Genomic DNA, 24,315 nt, shown 5'->3' on the forward strand with positions numbered 1-24,315 from the left:
CTGCATTATTGATGTGGCCTTGTCGGGTGGTGAATTATTTATTCAGCACTATTTGCAGGGAGTGGTGAGAGGCACCAAGGTGCTTTTAAGACTGATGTAAAGGAGGGGGGGGAGAGGAGAGGGAAGGCAGGGAACATTAATCCCCTCCTTCCAGGAAGCTACTCTACAGTAGACAACAACAAGAGGATGGAGCTGGTTAACTTTTGGTCTCACAGATAGAGTGGATTCAGGCGTGAGTTGCTGGTTGTCAGTGCTGGTTCATGTCACCTCATCTGCAGGAGCTGAGCTTGCAAGGCAGACATTAGCCAGGCTGGAATAGCATCATATAGGAAAAGAACAATTCCTAGCGGTCAGATTCCACAACTAGCATTATGAAGCCACAGGGCAAAGCAGAACAAATAGCTCACAAGCTTACTTATCAAAGCTGACTCTCAGCCTCCCTCCCAGCCCATCAGAAAAAAGGCTTTGCACAGAATGCACAGAGCAGCTATACAATACAGAAAGACCATGCCTACCCTCTCCCTCTGGGGAAATTGGATACAGTGAACACAATACATCCCAGTCAACTAAGCCAGAAAGCAGCAGGATGGTCTTACAAGGGATTATTACTGGCCTATCTTACAGGACTGTTGTAAAGAAGACATAAGGGATGCAAAACACCATGAGCACTGTGGAAAAGGTGCTATTAAAAAAAGTTATTCATACTAACTCTCTTCAGTTCCTTCCAGGTCTTAGTTCAGATTCATTTGGGGTGGTGGTGAAGGGCCACAATAACTTTTGCTAGTCTAGACAAGATCTCATAAAAAAAAACACATGAAAGAGCTATGAAGGGCAGAATTAGGACACTCATAGTGTCCTAATGCTAGTGTGGGGAAAGAAGCACCAGAGATGCTTTCCAGACCAAAGAAAGTCTCTTGAACAAACCTGCAGAACAATTATTTGCTGTGATTCAGGGATTCCAAAAGTCAGTGAACCTCACCTCCTTCAGTAAAGGGATAGTGAGAAGCAGAATGCAGCAATTGTGTCACAATGCCTAGTTCATGGAACCAACAAAAACTCCAAAAGATAGGAAGCAGAAGAGGGAAAACAGAATGGAATAAATCTATGGCATCAATCTTTAACAAACTGCACTCCACCCTGCACTCGTACAGGCATTCTCTCAGATGTTGCCTTCCCCTGCCAGAAAGAGGCTCTTTCTTTGGAGAGAGAAGAGAGAAAGCAGTAGCAGACTCCATGCTTGTAACAGTGCTCCATCATGTTCAGAATGGGTGTGTGCTCCCTGCATACCTTTGCTTAGCCTAGCAAATGTTGCTTTGGCTCCACCTGCTGGACAAATACTCTAATTATAAAAGGGAACTCAAAGATATCCTAAGGTACCCACAGGCAGACCTCCTGTCTTGGAATGACTGGGTCAGAGGGCGATATATCACTGAAATCTCTCAGATAAGAAGACCGTCCAGAATACAGCACCAAGTGTTGCTATCTGGAGCCAAGTAGCATAACTGGGACATCACTTAACCATGCAAATCAAGTAATGTATGCAAATTCTGTAGTTTGCTGTTCTATGGCACTTACTCTGCATTAGAGATAAGGGTTTTTAACATGGGGAAGGGGTTTTTAAAAAATTGGACAGAAAGATAGAAGGAAGAGATGGGCATGGAGACTGGAGCAGTTAGTTGAACAGACCCAGGAGCAGGAGCTACTTGAAACTGGGCAATTATAGCCTCCCATCACCAACAGCTGTCTTTCTGAATCCTCCTAGATTTTTCTAAGGCTGCAATCCTTTATGGATTTACCAAGGAGTAAGTCCCTTTGAACTCAATAGGACTCACTATCCAACCCTGATAGTTAGAGGTTTGATCCTAAAGAGAACAAAAGCAAAAATTCTCAAGATATGAACTACTAGGTCCGTGCCCAGTAAACCCACAGATATGTGGGAACACACACACACACACACAGGGTCCTGATTATAATTTACTGAAGCACAGGGAGGATGAAGAAACCTAGAACTCCTCAGTGAGAATATCCATAGTGGCAGACAAAGGTCCCCAAAGATTGGCTTGCTCACTGCTACCATTCTTCTGCAAAGTACCACTCCTCTGTACCACAACAGGACATGTCCAGGATGCAGCCCTAGTCCACACAGAGCAACAAGACCCAAGAGCACTGACTGGCACTCCAGCTGTATGAGTCTGTGCTCCCTAGAACATGTCCCAAAATCCTCTGCAACAAGCAGGCAACAGAACTCCTGCCTCTGCTGAGGTGGCAAGTGTTCCCTGAAGGTAGAAAGCTTAAAAAACACTGGACTAGACAAAATGAATTCAAAAGAGGCAGGCTTCACAAACACCTTGGAGTTCTACAGCTGCACAGGAGTATATTTCCAGGAAAAGGGAAAAAACTGCTTTCTGCATTCATTCACTGCCACCTAGAAGATATTGCTAGTTTTTAAATCACTAGCCAAGGAATAAATAACTTACAAAATCAACCACCTTTTCCAACAGAAGGATCACTGCCTCTCACCCCGTCCCACAATGAAAACATGAGTCCACGCTGTTGTATCAAAGCCCCATCCATTCACATTTAACCCAACAGAATTCTATTAGTGGATATAGGTTCCCGACTACAAGCTTTCCCCTTGCCAGTAATAATCTCTGACAGAGAACCCCAGCCAGAACTGTGGCAGATTTTAGTGAAAAAAAGTAAATCACATTTTTAGATTTTTCACCTTAGTCCTGAGGATTAAAAGGTGGATTTTATTTTAATGAAAGCTGAGGCTCCCAGTACTCTGTATGAGAAGTCATATCCCTATGACAGGATCACAGCCATGCAAATGCTGACACCTCCTGATCACAAAGAAGACTCTGAACATGGCAGACCACAGAGGACCAAGACAGTGAGGGGTCCTACTTGTAGCCTGAGCTTAACGGAACATTCAAAAACCAGGAAGAGGGATAACACAGGCAAACTTTTGCTTTTCTTCTCATGTAATAGCCCTGAAAATGGGGGAGGAGTGAAACAACTCTCACTCCCAGATTCAGATTGGAGGTCACTTTGAGAGACCACATCTTGGTTCATCTTCCTGAAAGATACTGGCCTTTCACAAGACTTATCAACGCACACACAGATCAGCCAGAGTCAACTTGCATTGTCATCAAGAGATACAAAATGGTCATGGGAACCAGATGGAGAACTGTCTTACTGGAAGGAGCCTCCTCACAGCAAGTGGAAGGGAACTGGCCCTTTCCACTGTGCTCCTCTCAGAGTGGCAGGGGGCTGAATAAGCAAAGGTGCTGCCTGGCAGATAGCTGATACTTTAATTGGCTGAGCTTCTCACCTTAAGGTGCTGTGCCCCCCCCCCCAACCCATAGAGAGAAAAGACAGCTGTAGCTCCACAGTCTCCAATTACATGCTCGGTTGATTTGATGCAGCTGGAACTCTCCCCTCTCCTCCAATACCTGAGAACACCAACACTCGCACACGAGAACAAAAACTCTTTAAGTCTTATAATCAAACTGTCTTAAAAACCTGCCCCGCATTACAGGGACAGAGGAATCCAGCTGCTGGGGCAAGGACACATCACATTTCCAGCTGTGAGTGTGCAACAAGTGCCCTCTGATGGCTTGGGACCTTTGGTGGGGCAATAAATAAAGCGGTCCGTGTCAGGATCAGGCTGCTTTGTGATCCGGGTGGCTCTTGAGCTTGTGGAACTTGACACTGTCCAGTTTCTCGAAGCGCTTGCCACAGTGCTCACAAGTGAAGTTATACTGGACTTCTGAAGTATGCTTCTTCATATGCCAGTTGAGAGAGGCCCGCTGCCGGCACTGGTAGCCACAGATCTCACACCTGCAAAGGGAAGCAGCCATCATCCCTCTGCACTCCAGAACTTGGGGGCAGCAGAAAACCCACAAGCCCAGCAGTTACCACCACTTACTGCTGCCCACTCTTCCAAATACAGACACAGAGACCCTTAACCAAATCAGAGGATGCTTGTCAACTGGTTGCCATAGATCACCTCAGATGCACCAGAAGAGACAGCTCTGCCCAAGTGGCTCTTGGGAGTACATCATTCATAAGCTGTCTTAAGAAGAAAGCACACAACTGTGCTGTGGGAATATTAACATTCTCCACCTTCAAAGGCAGGACTGTCAACCATCCCAGAGGCAGCTCCACATGATCCCCCCCCCCATGTAGCTTTAACAACAGGTTTTTAACTGGGCTGAAGAGAATCAGTCACTGAGATTTATGGCTTAACTCTTTGGCCAGAGACTTTAATTTTTAACTGTAGTTAAAGTCTCATATGTTGGCTACACATTGCCAACAGTATGGCACTAAACAGACTGCACATATCTCTGTGATCAGGCAAGATTCTTAATCACAGTGCCCGAATCAAGAGATTGTAATAATTATTACACTTAATAATTATTAAGTGGCTCAGCATTCCATCTTACTCTATCTCTACCCTGCTAAGCTCTAATCTAGTCCCTTTTCAAGCCCTCTAACACCACAATTCACTGCTGCCCGATATACAGGCTTGTGGTGCTATAAGATCCCAAAGCAACAGCTGTTTTACCACCTCTCACCACCTATCTTCCTCAACAACTTCCTGGGCCAGTTGTGCCACCTAGAGAATCAAAAGTCATTTAAAAACAAGGATTTGCATTTTCTTCCTTTTGCTTTGAAATGACCCTTCAGTTAGTTGACAGCCCTGTTTGAACCTCTACAGTCTGGGAAACTAGCAGAGGCAGGAGAACACAACCAGACTCCATACTGCCCCATGATCTCTCTCGCCAAGCTTCCCACCTCTGACAAGGAAGGCAACAGCAAGCAGGCGCCAAAGACCTCACCCTAATAATCAGGTGAGAATGGCTCAGCCCAGAGGCTTTTCTATTGATGCCCCCACTCCAATTCACTCACTGAAGAGGCGTCTCTCCTGTGTGTGTTCGGCGGTGGACTTCTAGGTGATTCTTCCGTTTGAAGGATTTCCCGCAGGTCTCACAGGTAAACTCACGAACTCCTGCGAGGAAGGAGGAGCAGAAGTGGTCAGCCCATTCCTGGAAGGAAAGATCATGTCTACAGTTCTCTGGGGCAAACAAGGCCTTGGACAACAGAACCAATTCCCTTACACAAGGCACTAGCTGGAGCAGCTTGTAGAGCCAGTAGCTTGATACCACCTCAGAAGTGGAAGACCATCTGAGGAAACACATGTGTGAAACATGCTCAAAAGCACTAGGGTGCCATGTCTCAAACTTTATGATGTCATGCTCTAAGTCAGTGTTTCTCAAACTATGAGTAAGCACCCACTAGGTGGGTCATGAGCCAATTTCAGGTGGGTCCCCATTCATTTCAATATTTCATTTTTAATATATTGATGTTACCACGGTATGTGACTGCATTTGGGGAAATGTTACAGACCAAGCTACTATAAAGACAAGCTACTACGTATATTCTTTTTGATAAGTCAATGAGACTTATTCCTTGGTAAGTGTGGGTAGGATTGCAGCCTAGGATTGTTAAAAATTTTCTTGCTTGATGATGTCACTTCCAGTCATGACATCACTTCTGGTGGTCCTGACAGATTTTCATTCTAAAAAGTGGGTCCTGGTGCTAAATGTGTGAGAACCACTGCTCTAAGTGAGAACTTCACAGTATTCTGTACCAAAACTAGCAGTTTCACTGTGTGCCCACTAGCAGTTCCTTATGTCCCCTCACATAATTTCCCTTCCTTCAGCAATTCCTATACCTTGACTGTTTATATACCAAAAAGAAATGCAAAATACTGCTTGCAAATACTCACAGAGGTAACGCCCCTTACACATATATCAGAATCATTGGACACTGAGAACCTCAGGTATTCCAAAGCTTTGTGCTTTTAAGATGGGCAGATCTGACCCCAGCAAAGACCAGCATACAAAGTTCCTTATCATAGGACAAGACTTCAAATTTTGGAGGCACATCTCTCAAAAAACTAGAAAACTATCTAGTTTCAGCCAAGACAATACATTAATACTGTTATAATATAAATACTGTTGTGCCTCAGGATCTGCAGGGGTTCCAAAACCCCCACAGATGCTGAAGGCCAAAAATAGTCACTTCTTGTTTTTGGCCCCAAACGAGAAGTGATCGTTTTCGGCTTTCCAGAGGCCTTAGATGGTCTTCAGAGGGTCGAGGAGGCCATACAGGCTTCCTGGCTGTCAGAAGGCCCTCTAACATGACCAGTCCTTGTCATGTTTGGTGGGCAACAGGTCCTGCCAATCCACAAGTTCAGATATGACGGTTAGATAGAACTGTGGATTCCAAATCTGCGGATAAATGGTCTGTACCTGTACTTTAATTGCAGCCAATGCCTCTTTCAAATGGTTCCACAATTTAAGCAGAGATTGGTATAATCTTGGTTTATAAAGGCAGAATGAACTGCCTATTTTGATCTGGCTTTAATAGCAGAGGGCGATCAAAATCTGCAAACCATACTTTATCACTTGGAGAAATCTAGGGAGTTTCACTCCACTATCTTCCCTGCAATTCTCTTTCTCCTTCTCTTCACCCTCCTAAAGTTCCAGTTTAGCTCAATGTTCTTCCCCTCAACATGGGAATCTTGGGTTTGCTTGGGAGGCAAATACCATTTGCTTTTTGCTTGCTGTTGCCACGTGTACATTTGTTGCCTCTTTTGAGATAATGCACATACGTACAGGGAGCCTTCTCTACCAGACTTCCAGGGACATTGCTCTCATCCTTATTTGTACTTAAAAATGGAGTTACTCCACCATATCCACCCACACACTCTGGAATTATATATTACCCATGATTCTAGAAACTGAGCGTTAGCACCAACTATGCCCCTTGAGGAAACCTTGCTTGGTGGAAGCAATTGGAATGCAAGGAGCAAAGTAGGCCCCCACTGCTTCTCACTGCCAGAAGAAGAGAAAGGGGATAAAGAAATTTGTCAAAAGTGAGATGTTCTTCCACACAATAAAGATGGAAAAAACTGAAAATAACATGTTCCATAAATTCACCTAGTATAAGGAGAAAAGCCCACACGATGTGGATGGAAGGATGAGCAGCAAAGAAGGTACCATGATGTACCAAGTATTGGCCATAACATCCAGGCAAGGAGACTGCATCCCACCTCTGCAAAACCCAAAAAACTCTTAAGGCTCCTAGGCAAGAATAGGGAGCGTATGCAACTGGCATTTCTAGGAGGAAAAGGACATACTGGAAGCAAGTCCCTAGCAGAAACACCCTCTCCCCATTGAGGCTGCTGCTGGTCAGGCCTTGACATTCCACCCCTGGCATGCAATTCCATTAATTTCCTAATTTTTTTTTTTTTTTACAAGTATGACTTCCAGGTTGGAGAATGACATGGGGCTATATCTACTTCCTGAACCCACCAGAAGATAGGAGAAAATGTAGCAGGTCTTAAAGGGTGTATCTTGGTGCAAAATGCAGGAGGATGACACCCACATTAACTGGTACCTTTCATCTCAAAAATAAGATATCCAGTTTCATGGTGCCCTATGTAGGAATAGTACTCTGCATGATCATGCTTGGATGTCTGTACATAAGATCCTGGATGTGTGTGCATGCATGCAATTCATAAACACATTTTAGCCATGCCATATGTTCTCTGCACCTTTGTACCAGTTATGCAATAGAACTCTTGGTTCTGCAATTTGTTGATGTTTCTGCTATTTCAAAATAGTGACAGAGCAGACAACCTGGCCTTATCATAACCTTCAGAACTGGCAACATACCTGAGTGGATTATCATGTGCCTTCGGAGATGGTTGGACAGGTAGAACTTCTTGCCACAGCCAGGGTGGGGGCACACCTTTGTCTTTCCTTTCCGATGAACCAGGTTAACATGATTCTAGGAACAGAAAGAGATGGGATGAACACTGCCCCATGGAGGCTCATAACTGAGAAACTCTGGTGCCCCCATTACAAAAACATGGCAAACCATGCTACATTTCACCTAGAACAATGCCTTGCACAGAGCGTTCAATGATTTGCAAGCTAGCAGATGGGATTTGAGAAAAATCTTTGTTACATGTTATGTTCCACCCACTCCATAAAAACATGCTCAGGTCATACAAGGTGCTGTCCTAAAGGGGAGGGAGAAAAAACAAGCTTCTATGTATGTTTGCTGCCTGCATATCACAACTAAAATAAAAAGGACTAAAGAGAAAGCAACTGGGCCACAGGCAGAGTCCCTACCAAGTGAAGTAGCACTGCAGCTAATGCTGTTTTCCAGGTTCTTCCATTTGGGGGCATAGTTTTTAATTCAAAATGAGAAACAGAGGAGCCATACCTGAAAACTGCTAAGTGCTACATAGACTTGGGTGCATCCTTCATAGGGACAGTGGAACATCTCTAACATGCCATCTGCATCCATCACGCGGCCTCGTTTGCTCCGCCTCCTCCTAGAAGGAGAGGAAGGATAGAAGACTGCCTGCAGGGAAGCTGCAAGCACCTTTTCTGGGGCATCCCAGGCAAACTAAAAACAGAGAATTGCCTCCCACACATTCCACTGTGATCTAGAATTACATTTAGGGTGACTTGGTTTAGAGCAGTGGTTCTCAAACTGTGGGTTGGGACCCACTGGTGGATCGCCAAAGGGTGATGGAAAGATCGGATAATGAATTGCCTCAAACCCTGAGGCTACTGAAAAATCAGATACTGCTAAATAGCTAATTACCCTGCTAATTAGCTCAGTTCCTACAGTTAGCAAAATAGCTGCTAAGCGCTGTACAAGGAGCTGAGTTCCTGCAGTTAGTAAACCTAGTTAGGTCCCAATAGAGTATTGCTTTAAAAAAGTGGGTCCTGGTGCTAAAAAGTTTGGGAACCACTAGTCTAGACATCTGGAATCAAGGAACTTTGCCCAGCAGTCAATCTAGCATAAAATGCAGGAACTTTCTCAAAATCTCAAGAACTTCAAGACTACAGAGGAAACTACAAAAAGAATGAACTAAGGCCTAGGAAAGAAGAGACAGCCTAGGAGGGATTTCAAGAAACTGAGTAAAGATCCCCCAGCTGATGGGTACTCATCTCTCCTCATTACCACAACCACTGCATATACACCAGATCATGAACCAATAGAGATTCCTTGCAAATTTGTCAAATTGAAAATCACTTAGACTGAGTTTTGCAGGAATGTCAATGTGGAATGTTAAACCATTTGGCCAGGACCAACTGTAAAGCAGCAACATTAGGAAGACAATCAGGATTCCCAGCTTGACATAACTACATACACAGAACTTTTGTTGCCATCCTTCAGTCTCGGAAGACTATGGTATCGCGCTCTGAATAGTGTTCTGGAACAGAGTGTCCTCTCCAGTGCGCGAAGCCTGGGTAAAGTAGATATGGAGGATAGACTGTTATCCATGCAGCAAATCCCCCCTCTCCACATCGCTGAAATGGTCCAATGGAAAGGCAGAAGCCAATACGGTTGGTTCCAGCGACGTTGCAGGAGTTGCCAGAACGTGACTGTGTTCAGCCATGACTCCGGCTCCGGATTTTGCCTCGAGGTTGACTCCTGAAGCCTTTTCCATAACTGGATGTAGCCACAAGGCAGTGGAGGTTTGGGATCAGAGTTTTCCTTCTCTCAGATGAGCTGCCTTCCCAGGCGAATGAGTCCCATCTACCCGGTAGCTGTTTAGTCGCCTCTTACAACAAGTACAGCCAAACGGAGGGCCTATTTTTATCCCCAGCCCCCAGGGGAAACAACAGAACTACCTGAGACCATTTTCCAAAATCTCCGTGCCAAGAGCAGGCAAAGACTAGGACCAGCACACTTCCCTCATCACAGCCACACAGACAGGCACAATCCTTCTGCTGCCGTTCACTCACTTTTCAGGTTCCTTTGGAATCTCGTAGATAATGGACGACATGTTGTTGCCATCTGACTCCTCCTCAGGTCCAGGCTCTGGTTCCAGCCCCCCACTCTCATGGGCTGGCTCTGGCTCACAGGGAGTCTCTGTTGGGGGCTGCAGGTCTTCTTTTTTGAGCTCAAAAAGCTCTTCATTTTCTGTCAGCAATCACAAAGCAAAATTGGAGACCTGAATGCTGAACCCTCTCCCTGGAAATGGCACAGACCACAGTATGCAAGAGTTTGCCAAGGTCACTCACTCTTAAAACGCATTCCCTCCTGTCCATCTTCTAGGAAAGGAATCTGCTGTGCCTAGGAGATCTAACTGGGTACTGAGGTCTTTTTATGAGACCCTTCTACAAGTAGATATGCCCTCTGAAGCAAGAGAGAGAGATTGCCTTTGCTATGAGGTGCCCTATTTATGGAATGGCTGACCTCAAGGAGGCTTATCTGGCACCTATTCTGCTGTACCTTCAATGCCAGGTGAAGACCTTATTTGCCCCAGCCTTTTATAAACACTGCTAAGTTTGTTTTGCCTGCTGTTCTTCCCCCAGCTGCTTTTATTGCTATATTTAAATGTTACTTTGGTATAGTTGCTTTTATTCTTTTAATTTTTGTGAATTACCATGGAAACACTTGCAAGTGGAAAAGTGAGATATAAATTTATCAGATAAATAAGTCATAAAATAGCCAGAAACTTGGTCTGAGCTCTTAACTAGCTAAAGCAGCTAGTCGAAAGGACCCAATGGTGGGAAGCAGAAGGGACACATGCCACCACATGCCACTCCACAGGAAAGCACACACCTCTGTTTTCCTATAAGAGCTTTCATTCTTGGAGACAGGCATGTAAATGACCAAGCATTCACTTTGTCAGATCAGACCAGGTCTTTAGACCAAGCAGAGGCTTTACAAAGCCTTGTTCTTTTCTTCTACACAGAAGTGCAAACACCAGCAAAAAAGTTTGGGGATTAAACTTTTTACAAAGATGCTGAAAAGATCACCCCTTCAGCCATAGGTCATGATTTTACAATGGCCCCTTGAAACATGATAGGCATCATGAATCAAACATAGATGCGTGGACATCCAAGACACATACTTTCTTCCTAATTCTCACATGCTAAATATATGGTCCAGACAGCAAATATTATTTCAAGAGTAATATTGGCAATTAGGCAATTATATATGCTTTCTAACAGGAAACTTCAACACAAAGTTCAGCCCTCAACTTCTACAATTAATGCTTCACAAACAATTCTCAGTTCCTCTCCAATCAGGCTCTTAGAGAAGCACTTTGTACTGTGGCATGACAGCGAAACCACTGTCTATTCGGCTGATCTGGCAAATTCACAAGCCAGGGGGAAGGGTATGGAACTACAGTTCACAGCAGCTTATTTTGCCACCAATAGTTTATTTACAGGAGGCAGCGGCAACTGAGCTGAAGAAAAATGTTTAAGAAGAGTTAGGAGACAGATCCATACTCACAAGGTACACAACTTGGGATACTTCAGTTGGTCCTGGACAGCTGGGGCTCACCCTGCCCTCCCTCATCCACAGCAGAAGCTGCCACTCCCACACCTACCACAGTGGGTCAAGAGCTAAGCACCTTGCCAGGAACAAACATGCTGGTTACACTTGGCCTACTTCGGAACAGGTAGCTGGGCTGCTGGCGGAAACTACCTTTTTTGGTCTTGATGTACTCCATGCTGTCCATGCTACTGGGCTGTTCATTCTCAGGCTCTGCCTGAGTGTAAGCTGCCACACCCTCAATCATGGCACAGGGCAGTTCCTCCCCTCCTGTGCTGGTGACATTCAGCTGGATTCCCTCAGCTGTGAGGGCATCATAGCCCGGCCCAGCAATGATGATCACCTGGGAACCTTGCATCACACCCTGCACAGGACAGCTGGCCACCACTTCACCAAGTGTCTCTTGTGTCACATGCTCAAACAGAGTCCCATGTCCTGAACTCATCTGCATGGGCACTGGCACACACACCACAGTCTCCATGGTCTCTGGACCACTGAGGGATGGATTGTGGCACATGCCTGCGCCCTGCTCTGCCGTCAGGTTTTCAATATGATGTTCAAATGGAATGTGGATGCCATCCTGAGTGATGAGCCCACTAGCACTCTCGCCTTCTGCATCTGCTGGTGGTTGCTGTGCCTGGGAATTGGCTTTCTGGCTGTCCGGTTGTTCTTCCGACTCAGAGTTAGAGTTCCCATTAGAGGACTCTGAGGTGCCATCCCCTGTACCATTGGCAACTAAAAGGGAAAGACAAGAAGAGAAAATCAGTATACGCCTCTTTAGTGACTCGAGACAAGTCTTGCTGCTCTGCTCTCCATGTGGGACCTACTCTCCACCAATACCATGGCCTATGTTTCTGCAATGTACAGTCCAGCAGAGCAAGTACGCATGGGCCCCAGTATCTGTGGAGTTCTGTTCTGCACCCCCCTAACAGATAAGGAAACCATGGATACAAGGGAACTGCCCTGCTTCCTGTTAGTCACCCTCTAGTGTGCAGGCTGGTTGCTTGCATGTTAAGCAAGAAGTACCCGTGCTGCAAAAGCTACTACAGTAAAACAAAGGTACTTGTAATGGGAGCATGGTGGGCAGTGCATGCTAGTTCCCCCCCCATCCACAGATAAGTGAAACCACAGGTACTGGATCCACGGATACGGGGCCCACCTGTACCTCTGTTCCTAAAGCAACAGCAGAACTACAGCTGCACTCACATTTTACTTTTTCTGGAAAGGACTTCTCCTTGTACAGATGTATCATCTACACAGCACAACTGCATTTTCTTGTGATGCTTTTCTGCCATGGCTGCCCATCCTACCAGGAACCAGTCAGTTCCATCCTGTGTTGTACTTACCTCAACCCATCCTCTAAGGCTGTGGTTCCCAACCTGGGGTACATGTACCCCCAGGGGTACTCGCCAGGACCTTTGGGGGTACTGAAAAATGGCAGGAAAAGGCAGGTCTGTATTAGAATGCCTTGAAGGGCTGGCAAGGCAGGAAGGAAGGCAGCTAGATGGCTGCGAAAGCCCCAGCAACTGCTAATTTCTAGTCATCAATTTGTGTATTATCAGATCAGTAGTTGAAAACATTCATTTGAAATAAGAGCAACTATATTAAATACATTTTGCTAATATGAGGGGTCAGTAGCATCGCTAGAGGGGTGCAGCCTGCACCGGGTGACATGCACAGGAGAGTGACAGCACTGGGGGGGGGCACATGCTAAAATCATGGTTTCTAAGAATACCATCATGTTATATACCATTGGATGAGTAATTTACAGCAGAATGCAATGGAAAAAACCGGAGTGAAATACCTCACTTCTATCAAGAGTTATGGCCAAAAAACAAAATGGCCAGAAAACAAAAATGCAACTCAGAAAACAAAAATGCAATTCTCGGAAATTAAGTACATTTCCTTAATTCAAAAAGGAGAAATGAGACTGAGTGTTTAAAGAGCCAATGAAATATTATGACACAACATGGAACCAATAAGGTATTCTGTTCTGTTCTGAAACCTTTATTGGCATGTCAACACGATTTGCAATTAAAATTTACAACTGACACAGCAATTTGCATAACAAACTGGACAATTAAAAGCAGGATATCAAGTTATTTAAATTCTGACAACGTTACTTTAAGAATCTCAGATAAATAACCAGCCACAGCTGCAGTCAGAGAAACACAAACATCACTCATGAACTTGGAAAGAGTAATATCAGAAGGGGTAAGATCAGAGGAAATCCAAGAAGTAAGGTAATGGTTACGAATATCAAGGTGTACTGGACAAAAAAAGTGAATGTGAGACAAAAAATCAGGAGACTCGTGACAGAAGGGACAGAGCCTTTTCTCCCGTGGAATATTTAAAAAGCGGCCAGAATGGACTGCCAAAGGGAAAATGTTAAAACGAGCTAACATAAAGGCTCGTCTATGTAACGGGTTGGTTAACCATTAACCAATAAGGTGTTAATATGGTGATACGGGGGGGGGGGGTGATACCACTAGTGACCAAAATCACTAAAATATTGGTTTGTAGGAATAATACCATCATGTTATATACCGTTTGATGTGTAATTTACAGTAGAATGCAATGAAACAAACTGTTTTGAATAATCTCTATTCTATCAAAAGGTATGGCCAAAAAACCAGAGGGGGAGGGAATATCACCACGCCCACCACCCAGGTTTTGCCTCACCCACTGCATGGGAGGAGGTCCATTATGGGGGTGATGCACTGGCCTCCCGCACCAGGTGACACAACCCTAGTGATCCACTATGAGCAGTACAGTTTCTGGGAATGGGCTGCGAAGGGCTACACAAGTGAAAAAATGTTGGAAACCACTGCTCTGAGGGGAATATGCATAGCTAAACTCACTGCAAACATCAGGAAACAGACTCATCAGGGTTGTTATTCTCAGAGCCAATCCATGTGAATTATTTTGCTCACCATGCATGGAAAATTGTGTATGATGCAGCAGCAAGCCTGGCATTACCCCCTAGGCTTCTGATGCTAATCCAACCTCCCTGCTTTTCTCCTGGTACTCAGGTGACCAGTGGGCTGGATCAAATGAAGTACTCTCTTCCTGGGAAAGAGACCAGCTGCCTAAAAGAAATGTTGCGTCCAGGTAAACAGAACACTGTCTAGAGCAGTCATTTTCAACCTTTTTCACCTCATGGCACATGGACCCGGGACTAAAATTGTCAAGGCACACAATCCATTTTTTGACAATTAACAAGGCAACACCGCATCACCACTAGGAGCCTTACATCCCTCAATGGCCCTATTAATAAATGACCCTCCCCCAAACTTCCATGGCACACCTACAGACCATTCATGCACACTGGTTGAAAACCGCTGGTCTACAGAGATTTAGATTTATGTGACGCAATCTTGACTTCACCCCAGGCATTTGAGAAGATCAGAAACAGCATAAAGTAAACTTCTGCTGCCTTCTTCCTGCCTGAACAGCTAACAAAAATGGGAAGACTCTGATTTCTCAAAAACATCTGCAAGATGTACGGGATTTTCACCAAGGGTGGAAATCTTGTGCAGCAAGAATGCTCTTTCCCCTGCCTTTGAAGGCAGGAGCTCTCCACTCCTGCAGCTACCCCACAGGTGCACTTCCTCATGGATCTGGCTCTTAACTGAGCATGCACCAAGAAACAATTTACTTGAAAATTTGCTGTGGGGTGCTGGGTCCATATTAGAATGGCCAGACAATCAGCATCTCACAATCACATCCACAGCGAGAGTAACAGAAACTTTTGTTTGACTTTATATAAGTTACTAGCCCCATCAGCTGAAGAGTGAAGTACAAATCCTATAAATACCTTGAACAACTACTGAAGGATCTTAAAAGAGTAACAATGTTCCCACAACCCCAACAGCCTACTTTCTTGATTTCCAGGAGGGGGAGCAAGATGAGAGCAATCTCAGAAAGCATACACCTCTACTAAGGTGTAAGGGAGTCAGAAAATATGTAAGCGCACAGTGTAACATCAGCTCACACACGGAACATTTTAGCATTGCCTCTAATGGGAAATATCAAGACCTCCTCACACTCACCATTGTCACACTCATTTTCAGAGTCACTGAGTGGCTTAAGAGGGGAGTGTAAGTCCTGAAAATAGCGGTGCCCTGCTTCACATTGCCACACAGCTGTGGTGTACATCCCAAAGGTGGGGTCCAGCTCTGAGAGGTGAGGTTCATAGGGGCAACGGTTCTTGTGGTCTTCATACCAGATCACCGTATTCTTCAGGCAGTTCACATTCCGCCTTCTTCCTTGGGATATGGAGGGGGAAGGAGAGGAAGAACATGAATTTGATAAGCACATAAGACTCATCAAACAATCTGAAGACAACAGAACAGAACAGAGCAAAAGACAACCAAACAACTCACCAACAAACAAGGGAGTCGTTAAATTCCTACTCAAACATCTGACGATTGCTGCATTCACCCCATAATATCTATCAAAAAGCCTTAATTATACTGTATACACATATTTTATTTATGGGGGGTTACCGTATCCACGGATCCCGTATTCCGTATCCATGAATTTATTTATCCATGGATCAAGTTCCAGGGCCTCCTTTCGCATACATACCCCCACACCTCCTCTGGAAGTGAAGGAAGCTCTGCTCCCCTCACTTCAAGAGAGTCCTCTGAGCCCAGTAGAGGTCACAGACATCTGTCTGGGGCTTCTACCAGGCTCAGACTGAGTTTCACAATAAAAAAAGTCATTTCTTGCTTTTTTGTAAAACCGGAAATGATGTTTTTATTACCTTATAAGGCATTCTGAGGCCCAGACTTCCCCAGGTCTTCGAATGCCTTATAAAGCAATAAAAACGTCATTTCTGGTTCTACAATAAAACCAGAAGTAATGTTACAGTCATTCAGAGGCTTGCAGAAGACCCTCCTATGGTACCCAGACCCTCGGGTGGCGAGAGAAGTACAGCTCCCCTCGCCTCCAGAATGTCAGGGGTATCCTCCCATATCCATGAATTTCACTACCCATGAGGGTTTTTTTTTCTGGAACGAAACTCTCTCAGATATGGGTGCACACCTGTATTTCTCTTAATAACTATTTCTTCAAAGAAATACAGGGGCTCCCATATCCACAGATCCGTGGATTCACATCGGGTCCACAGCCCCCATACACGCTCTCTCCGGAAGGTCTTCTGAACCCAGTAAAGGCTGTGGACGTCTGCCTGCGGCTTCTGCTGGGCTCAGACTGAGCTTTACAATGAAAAAAAGACACTTCTGGGTTTTTTTGTAAAACAGGAAATGATGTTGTTAATGCCTTATAAGGCATTAGGAGGTCAAGGAAAGCCCCGGAGCACTTACACTGCATCCTGGCCTCCTCAAGGTAAGGGAAAATTTTTTTTTCCTTACCTCAGGACTGCATTGGCACTGGAAAGTTGGATAGGATTGGGCACTTAGATATTTTGGAGCGATGTGAAATATCTTATAGTCAAAAGGAACGTTGGATTCATTCCAAGAAAAAAACATTATTAACAAAATGATGAGAAATGTGCAAAAATGGAACAGACCAGATGCCCCAATGAAAACAAATATTATGGAAAACTATGGACTCTGTCACATTTAAAAAAGTTAAAACGTAATTTCAACTATAAAACAAAAGAAATTTTGAAAAATTATAGAAAAATTAGAGCCACATCTATTTCAATAATCCAGGGGTCAGCAAGAATGCTCTCTTATCCTATGCTTGTTCACTCAGAAGCAAGTCACCATGAGGGCAGTAAGATTTATTCTGCAGACTTTTCATCTATAATCTCTGATTCACCATAAGACTGCTTTTCCCTGTTTGATTTCTTTATGGTACACTATATTTAGTAGCTTGCATGTTTATTCATTTTATAGTGAGTATACACTATCAGCTTTCTAACAACAACAACAAATATGCAAGTAAAAATCATTGGCTTCTGATAAACTTCTAAACATGGCATCTTGCTTCTGAAAAAGCTGCTTTCCCTGCTGAAAATTTATAGTCTTGCATACAAGTTCAAGGTTTGCAAACATTTGTTAGTCAGTAACTAACACCAGGAACCCTCAATCAGCAGGTCTCCACATAGCATTGACTCCAAGGAAAGGGCCATATATGCCTGCAAACTGCTCTTTCTGCTCTTTGCAAAGAAAACCATTCATCCAACACCACAAAGCAAGCCAGATATTCCAACACAAATATATTTTCTTACTCTTCTTCTGCTGCGGCTCATAAGGCATCTGCTCCCATGGCTTCCTGCAAGGTAAGATGGTAGTGTATTATGATAGGTGTACATATTCTCAGATACGGAAATTAATGTACATTTGCCAAATGAAAGTCTGCTCCAAACTGATTTGTAGTGGAATAAGACAAATAATGAAGTACAGTATTGAAAAACGTCTTCCTGTACAATTTCTGTGGAACAAGAATCTATTAAATGCTTGCTCTAAAATTCCATGGCTGACTGCACCTTGCTGGCACAGCAAATTTGATCCTGTGACCCAAACCACCTCCTAGGACAGTGGTTCCTAAGCCTCCTGTCCCTTTAACGCAGGACTGGGATCCAACAGAGGACATGTAGGCAATAGTACCCAACAGTTCCAGGCTCTTCCCGCTACAGAGAACCCGGAAGCTATGGGTACTGTTGACTATGGATCTCTGCTGGTCACCATCCCCTTAAGGGGGGGGGGATTTTTCAAATGTGGTATCTGGGGGTCACAACCCCCAAGTCAGACCCCTGACACAGGAACTGCCCAAGTTGTTAACAAAACAAAAAACAGCTCTCCAACCCAAGCTGTCCTCACCAGCTGCATGGCTAAACTCAATCAAGACAGCATGTTATCGAGTTAATTAGCCTCCTATTACACCTTCCTTCAGGTGTAAAACCAAAGGCAGTATTTAGGTCAAAGGAAAAGCAATCAAAGGCCATCATACTAACTAAGAAAGTTCCCTTAATGATCTTTCACCCATGATCCTATGGGTGAAAAACAAACACCTGGGTCACTAAAGCCTTCACTCTTTCACCCCTCACTCATCTCTACTTGCTGCCATGGCATTTGACCTGCTGGTGCTATGTTAAAACAACTCAATTCCACCCACAATTCAAGTACTATTTTGCCAAGTTGGCACCCAGGATCAGTACCTTCCCCTCCCATTCCCTTTTCTTCAACAAACTATTCCCCACCTTTTCTCCCCAAGTGCAACTGAAGCCAGTGTGCCAGCACAGGCTGGACAGTCATCCATGTTAACTGCTTTGAATGCACCTGTTCTCCTTTGGGTAAGCAGCTTCAACTCACTTGCCCTTACTTCTCCCCCTTAAGCTAACTAAGGCTACCGCCTAGTTTTTGGATTTGTTTAAGAACTCTCTTTCTGCCCCACTTTCAAATAGGACATTTGCCCAGGCTTGGCACCCTTGCACCAAGCTCCTACAACATGTGAGGCTCCATCTAGCAGAAACGGACTGCTAATCTTGGTGGGTTCATGGTGAAGGAGAGCCAAAGACCAACTCCTTAGCTTTCCTCATTTGCCTTATGTACAGACAAATTGATGACATGCTTAGTATGTGTGACTCTCTGCCTTTTTGTGAATGGACTGTGGTGTATGTGTCTGGTTTTTGGTTTTATTTTCCACAAGTGTCTTTCCCTCCACCACCCCCCCCAGCTTTCTTCCCTCCTTCCCTAAACCTCAAAACCCCTAATTTCCTAGTCCTAGTTCTCTCTAGGATACCCACACAATTTCTGTACACCTCTTGTCCTACTTCGTGCTTGTGCTGTTATGTGTTCTCTTTTCCTCTGAAGGAATTTCATTTGTCGTCGTCCCCCAATTTTCTGCTGTTTGCTCTACAGCAGTGGTCTTCAACCTTTTTCATACCACAACCCAAACAAACAAACAAACAAACAAACAAACAAACAAACAAACAAACAAACAAACAAACAAACAAACAAACAGAGCATGAGACTGGGGACCCATTGCCAATACCACCCCCCTCCTGGGATATGATCTGCCACACCAACCTGTCTTCCAGCAATGAAGCAACCTTTCAAAGCTTGCCCACAATAACCTTTTCCCTCCTTCTGCCCCTTGCCCATCCAGAAGACAGAGGCAAGGAGTGGGCAGATCGGGTCCTGGGAGGAGGGCAGGATTGGCAGTGAACCCCCAGTCTCATTATTTATTTATCTATTTATTGGGGTTGTGGCACAAAAAAGGTTGAAAACCTTTTCCCCTCCCACTTCTGGACTTCCCAAAGGCAGCCTAGTGACCCACTATGAGAAACAAGGCACTGGACTACATGTACCTTTGGCAGTGAGACTTTTCTTATGGCTCTAATTTAGTATTGTCAGCACTGAACAGCAGTGACAATCCAGTATTTCAAACAGGAATTTTTCTCAGCCCTACTTCAAGATACCAAGGATTAAACCTGGGACCTTCTGCAGGCATGTACTACTAAGCTATGGCTCCTTCTTCACAATCCATTTAACAAATTAAGCTTTTCACGGCATGAAATTGAAGTGAATGCGATTCACACTATATTTCTCCAGTCACGCTATTGATAAGGATGTAAGAGCATTCTGCTGTAGACTGAATGTGGCAAGCAAAGTCACAGAAATGAGAGTGAGCAAGCAAACATCAAGGAAAACAACGGTAACCTTTCTGAATCAGAGAAAACGCCACCTAGTTCAGTACTGTATTTTCATCCGTGGCCAACCAGATGAGAGGCTTAATAGGATGCCTGGTGGAAAAGCACTCCCCCCCCCTTTCATTCAGCTTCACTGCCTGATCCCTTGGAAGACACACTGCTATGGTTCTTTAGTTCCATTAAGTTCATAAATGGACAGCTTCAGAATGCACAGATAGATGTACTTACATAAAATCTCTCTTACCAAGTAACACAAGGAGCTTAAGCTTACAATAGCTCAAACACATTTTATGTTTCCAGCAACATATAACTGCTAATTTGAAGTTTCACTTCACTCCTACTCTTGAACAGGAAACAATGTGCTCAACTCCTGCATTTAAAATAAAGAAACAAAATCTACATGAAGTGCCATTTTTGCTAACGTCAACATACTGGCGTCCTCTTAAAAATGAGAGCTGCGTGCATGCAGTTTTCTGAACCTATGACTCTCTAAAATTGGGGGCTCTTCCGTTACTGCCACCACCAGAGCTCAGCAGTTCTCCCCTCTATGACTCCTCTTTTTGACCAGATGTCCTCTTTTTCCAGGGCATGTCCATTTTTTTAGTCTTGTGACCTGGAAAACAACTTAAATGTCCTCCTTTCCCTGTGAGCAGGCCCCTGCAGGTGGTGCAGAGCCTTCCTGTAATTAATAAATTATATATACTATAGTTCAAATTAAACAGTTAATATAGTTAACTATATTAACTAATAACTTATTATATATAATATAATGACTAATACTTAATATATAATTTTATATTTAAAAATTAACCACATAAAATCAATATACAAGCATTTCTAGCTTTTATTTTGCCATGTCCTACATTTTTCTTAAATGTCCTACGTTTCAGGTTGCCTGGTCCTCTTTTGCAGTTATGACATCTGGTCACCCTGATGATTCTGTACTTTTTCCTTTTATGCTTGAAATTCCATTCTTGAACAGGGTGACCAGATACAATGGAGGTCGGAGTGCCTATACCTTTAACCCAGTGGTTCCCAACCTTTCAGAGCCCATGGACTACCGAGACAAAAATCAGAATTGTTGTGGACCATATGCAACCCCCTGCACATTAAAAATACAACTAAATTTGGTAGTCCATGGGGGAGTACACAGTGACACACTGGAAGTGCCAGCTGCAATTATGGGTGGTCCATTTTCCACCCTCTCTGATAGTCTTTGGAGAAGCATCTTCTGAGCAAGCACTCCCCATGGACTGCCAGAGAAGGCAGAGGACCGCCCACAGCCATGGCTGAAATTTCAGTGGTGGTGGGGGGAGTGCTTGCTTGCCAAGGTGCTGCAAGTAATTAGTTTGTGGAACTCTTTGACACAGGAAGTAGTGTCAGCATTTTGCATGGATACCTTTAAGAGGGGATTGGACACATTTCTGGAGGAAAAGTTCATTATGTCATGGTAGGTATATGCAAGTTCTTGGTTTTAGAGGCAGGCTGCCTCTGATTGCCAGACGCAGGGGAGGGCACCGGGACACAGGTTGTGTCTGTTGTCTTGTGTGCTTCCTTGGGCATTTGGTGGGCCACTGTGAGATACAGGAAGCTGAACTAGATGGGCCCTTGGCCTGATCCAGCGGGGCTCTTATGTTCTTATGTAAGTGATAGAAGGTGATCATCCTTTTTTTTCCTAAGACCTCGTGGACCTTGTCTCAAGGGTCCAGAGACCAGAGGCTGGAAACCACAGCTTTAACCAGGATAGAGAAGAGGGGATTGGAGCGGGAGTAGCTTTGTCAGCCCTTCCATGCTGAGCTGCACCTGCCAAAATTCCCTCTTCTATACAATGGTTAAAGGTATAGACTAGAGCAGTGACTTTCAACCTTTTCCATCTCACGGCACACTGCCAAGGCACTAAAATTATTAAGGCACACCATCAGGTTTTTGACAATTGACAAAGTGCATAGTGTTGCCAGTGGGAGGCTCACAACCCCCACTGGCCCCACTAATAAATGGCCTTCTCCCAAAATCCTGTGGCACACCAGTGTGCCACGGCACAGTGGTTGACAACGGCTGGTATAGAGACTTTGGTTGACAACGGCTGGTATAGAGACTTTGTCCTCACCCTGTTCTTGAACGCCAGAGCGATGCTGCTGCCCCTCCAATCCCACCTCCTCTAGAAAGCCTTTAGCACAAGTCCCTCAGTCCCCAACCTAAAGTGCCACAGACCTCAAAGCAGCCCCCCCCCGTTTAGCCCCGCCCTCCCACCTGTAGACTGGAAGCTCCGCTGGGCAGGGCCCGCCTTGGCGCTCCGTCCCCATCACATTACCGAAAGACACTCACTAACCCCCCCCCCGACTCTCACCCGCGGCGCCCAGCGCGCTGCTCCCGCTCCAACTCCAGCAGGTAGGCCGCCAGCTTGGCGTCGCTCCAGCCGCTCCGCTGCCTCAGGTCCACCCAGGGGCCGTGAGACTCGCCCAGGTAGACCCGCCGCACGTCGTACTTCTTGCGGGACTCCAGGCGGCGCCGGGCCCGGTCGGACTCGGTGAGACGCGGCCTGCCGCGGGCCCTGCGCCCTCCCCGGGCCCTGCGCCCTCCCGGGGCCAGCGGAGCCTCCGCATCCCCCCCGGCGGCGGTCTCTTCATCCTTCTCCTCTTCCTCCCCTTCCTCCTCAGGCTCCCCGCCGTCCTCTTCCTCGTCGGGGGCCGCGCCACGCTCCGAGTCGCTCATCCCTGCCTGGTAACTAAGGGCCCCCCCCTCCGAGGAACCCGGTTTTGCGGCGCACCTCGGTGACGTCACCGGCCAGCGGCGCGTCTCGGTGATGTCACCGGCCAGCGACTAACTGATCGAACCATTTCCGAATTTCAAACGGTTTACAGCGCAGATGCGAGAGGAGGGCCTTTCTAGCCGGCAGACTACCATAGAGGTGGGGCAGACCATAGAGTTGTGCGTGTATAGACGTGACTGTACTTACAAAGTACGGTAGTGGGAACGTTCTATTTGGCTGTGTTCATGCAACAAGACGGTAGTCACACTGTAGGGTGTCCCCACGTGCTCTAAAGCAGCCATTTCCCCCCCTTCTCATCCCATGGCACACTGACAAGACACACCATCAGGTTTTTGACCACTGACAAGGCACACCATGCTACCAGTGGGGGGCTCACATCCCCCATTGGCCCTACTGTTAAATGACCTGGCCCCATGTTTCTGTGGCACAACTGTGGACCCCCTGCGACACACCAATGTGCCATGGCACAGTGGTTGACAACGGCCACTCTAAAGAGTGGCCTGAACAGGTTCTGAAACCAGTCCAGCCATGTCTTCTATTCTGCCAGTGTGTCTGCCCTGTTTGAAGATGTACAGCCTTTGGAAGTCCCATAAGCACACCAAGCCTAGGTGGTGTAGTGGTTTGGGAGGTGGATTTAAACCTGGAAGATCCAGGTTCAAATCCCCCCTCAGCCACTAAGCTCCATGGGTGACCTTAGGCCACTTACTTTCTCTCAGCCTCACCTACCTCACAGGGTTGCTGTGAGGGCCAAAGGAAGGAAGCAGCTATGTACACTGCCCTGAGCTCTTTGGAGGAATGGCAGTATAGAAATGTGAAAAATTAATGCATTTCTTTTTCTCCTCCATGCCCTGCCCACCCATCTGCCTGCCCCTTCAAGGGCCAGCAGCCACTAGAGGTAACAGAGCATGCTCCACCATCATGGGGCTGTTTTGCACTTCATTTATTTTCTCTTGTGTAAGCAAGAAGCCACTACTGTGCATACACACATATGCATAAAAAGAGACTGAAAAATGTCAAGCATCGTAACTTTTAGGCCTCTTAGGCTCATAATCAAATACAAGACCCATTAGGGAGGAGCCAAGGTGAAAAGATGTTTTACAGTACAATCCTACCCACTTAGAAAATCATTCTGAGCTATGCCACCAGACCTTGAAGACCAGTGCAACTATAGCCATGCCCTCTAACTCCAGCATTAATTCAAACAAGCACAGCAAATCAGCAACAATGACCAGCTGTGGGAGAGAGGGATAAGCAGCACTAAGTGCTAGCAAAACACCTGCACCGAAGTGATTCAAATGCTCAATTCATGTCACAGGCATGCCACAAGGTGCAGGGCCAACCATGCATTGGCCTGACTAGTCAAAATTTGACCCACTCATTTACCAGGCCTCATAATCAGAGCCCTGGAAGGATTGTTGCCTCTAAAAGCAAGCTGTCTAACCCCCCACTGACAGTATCCCCATGCACAGCAAGGGGAATCATTGGAATGGAATCATTCCTAAATTCATCCTCAAGGACACCCCCACCAAACCTG

The 24,315-nt window shown here is 45.5% G+C and overlaps 1 protein-coding gene across 1 annotated transcript; it reads right to left on the reverse strand.

Annotated features, from left to right (window-relative positions):
- Positions 1–2,709: 2,709 nt before the first annotated feature.
- ZNF653 (zinc finger protein 653) lies at positions 2,710–22,775 on the reverse strand. Its single transcript, XM_066617854.1, has 9 exons — positions 22,359–22,775; positions 17,588–17,631; positions 15,438–15,653; positions 11,539–12,120; positions 9,843–10,020; positions 8,305–8,416; positions 7,749–7,863; positions 4,915–5,014; positions 2,710–3,843 (listed from the first exon to the last, which is right to left on the reverse strand). Exons 1-9 carry the CDS (start codon positions 22,721–22,723, stop codon positions 3,666–3,668), a joined length of 1,890 nt encoding a protein of 629 aa, XP_066473951.1. The 5' UTR covers positions 22,724–22,775; the 3' UTR covers positions 2,710–3,665.
- Positions 22,776–24,315: the final 1,540 nt, after the last annotated feature.

The sequence above is a fragment of the Tiliqua scincoides genome, chromosome 2 (assembly GCF_035046505.1).
Source record: "Tiliqua scincoides isolate rTilSci1 chromosome 2, rTilSci1.hap2, whole genome shotgun sequence".
NCBI lineage: Eukaryota > Metazoa > Chordata > Lepidosauria > Squamata > Scincidae > Tiliqua > Tiliqua scincoides.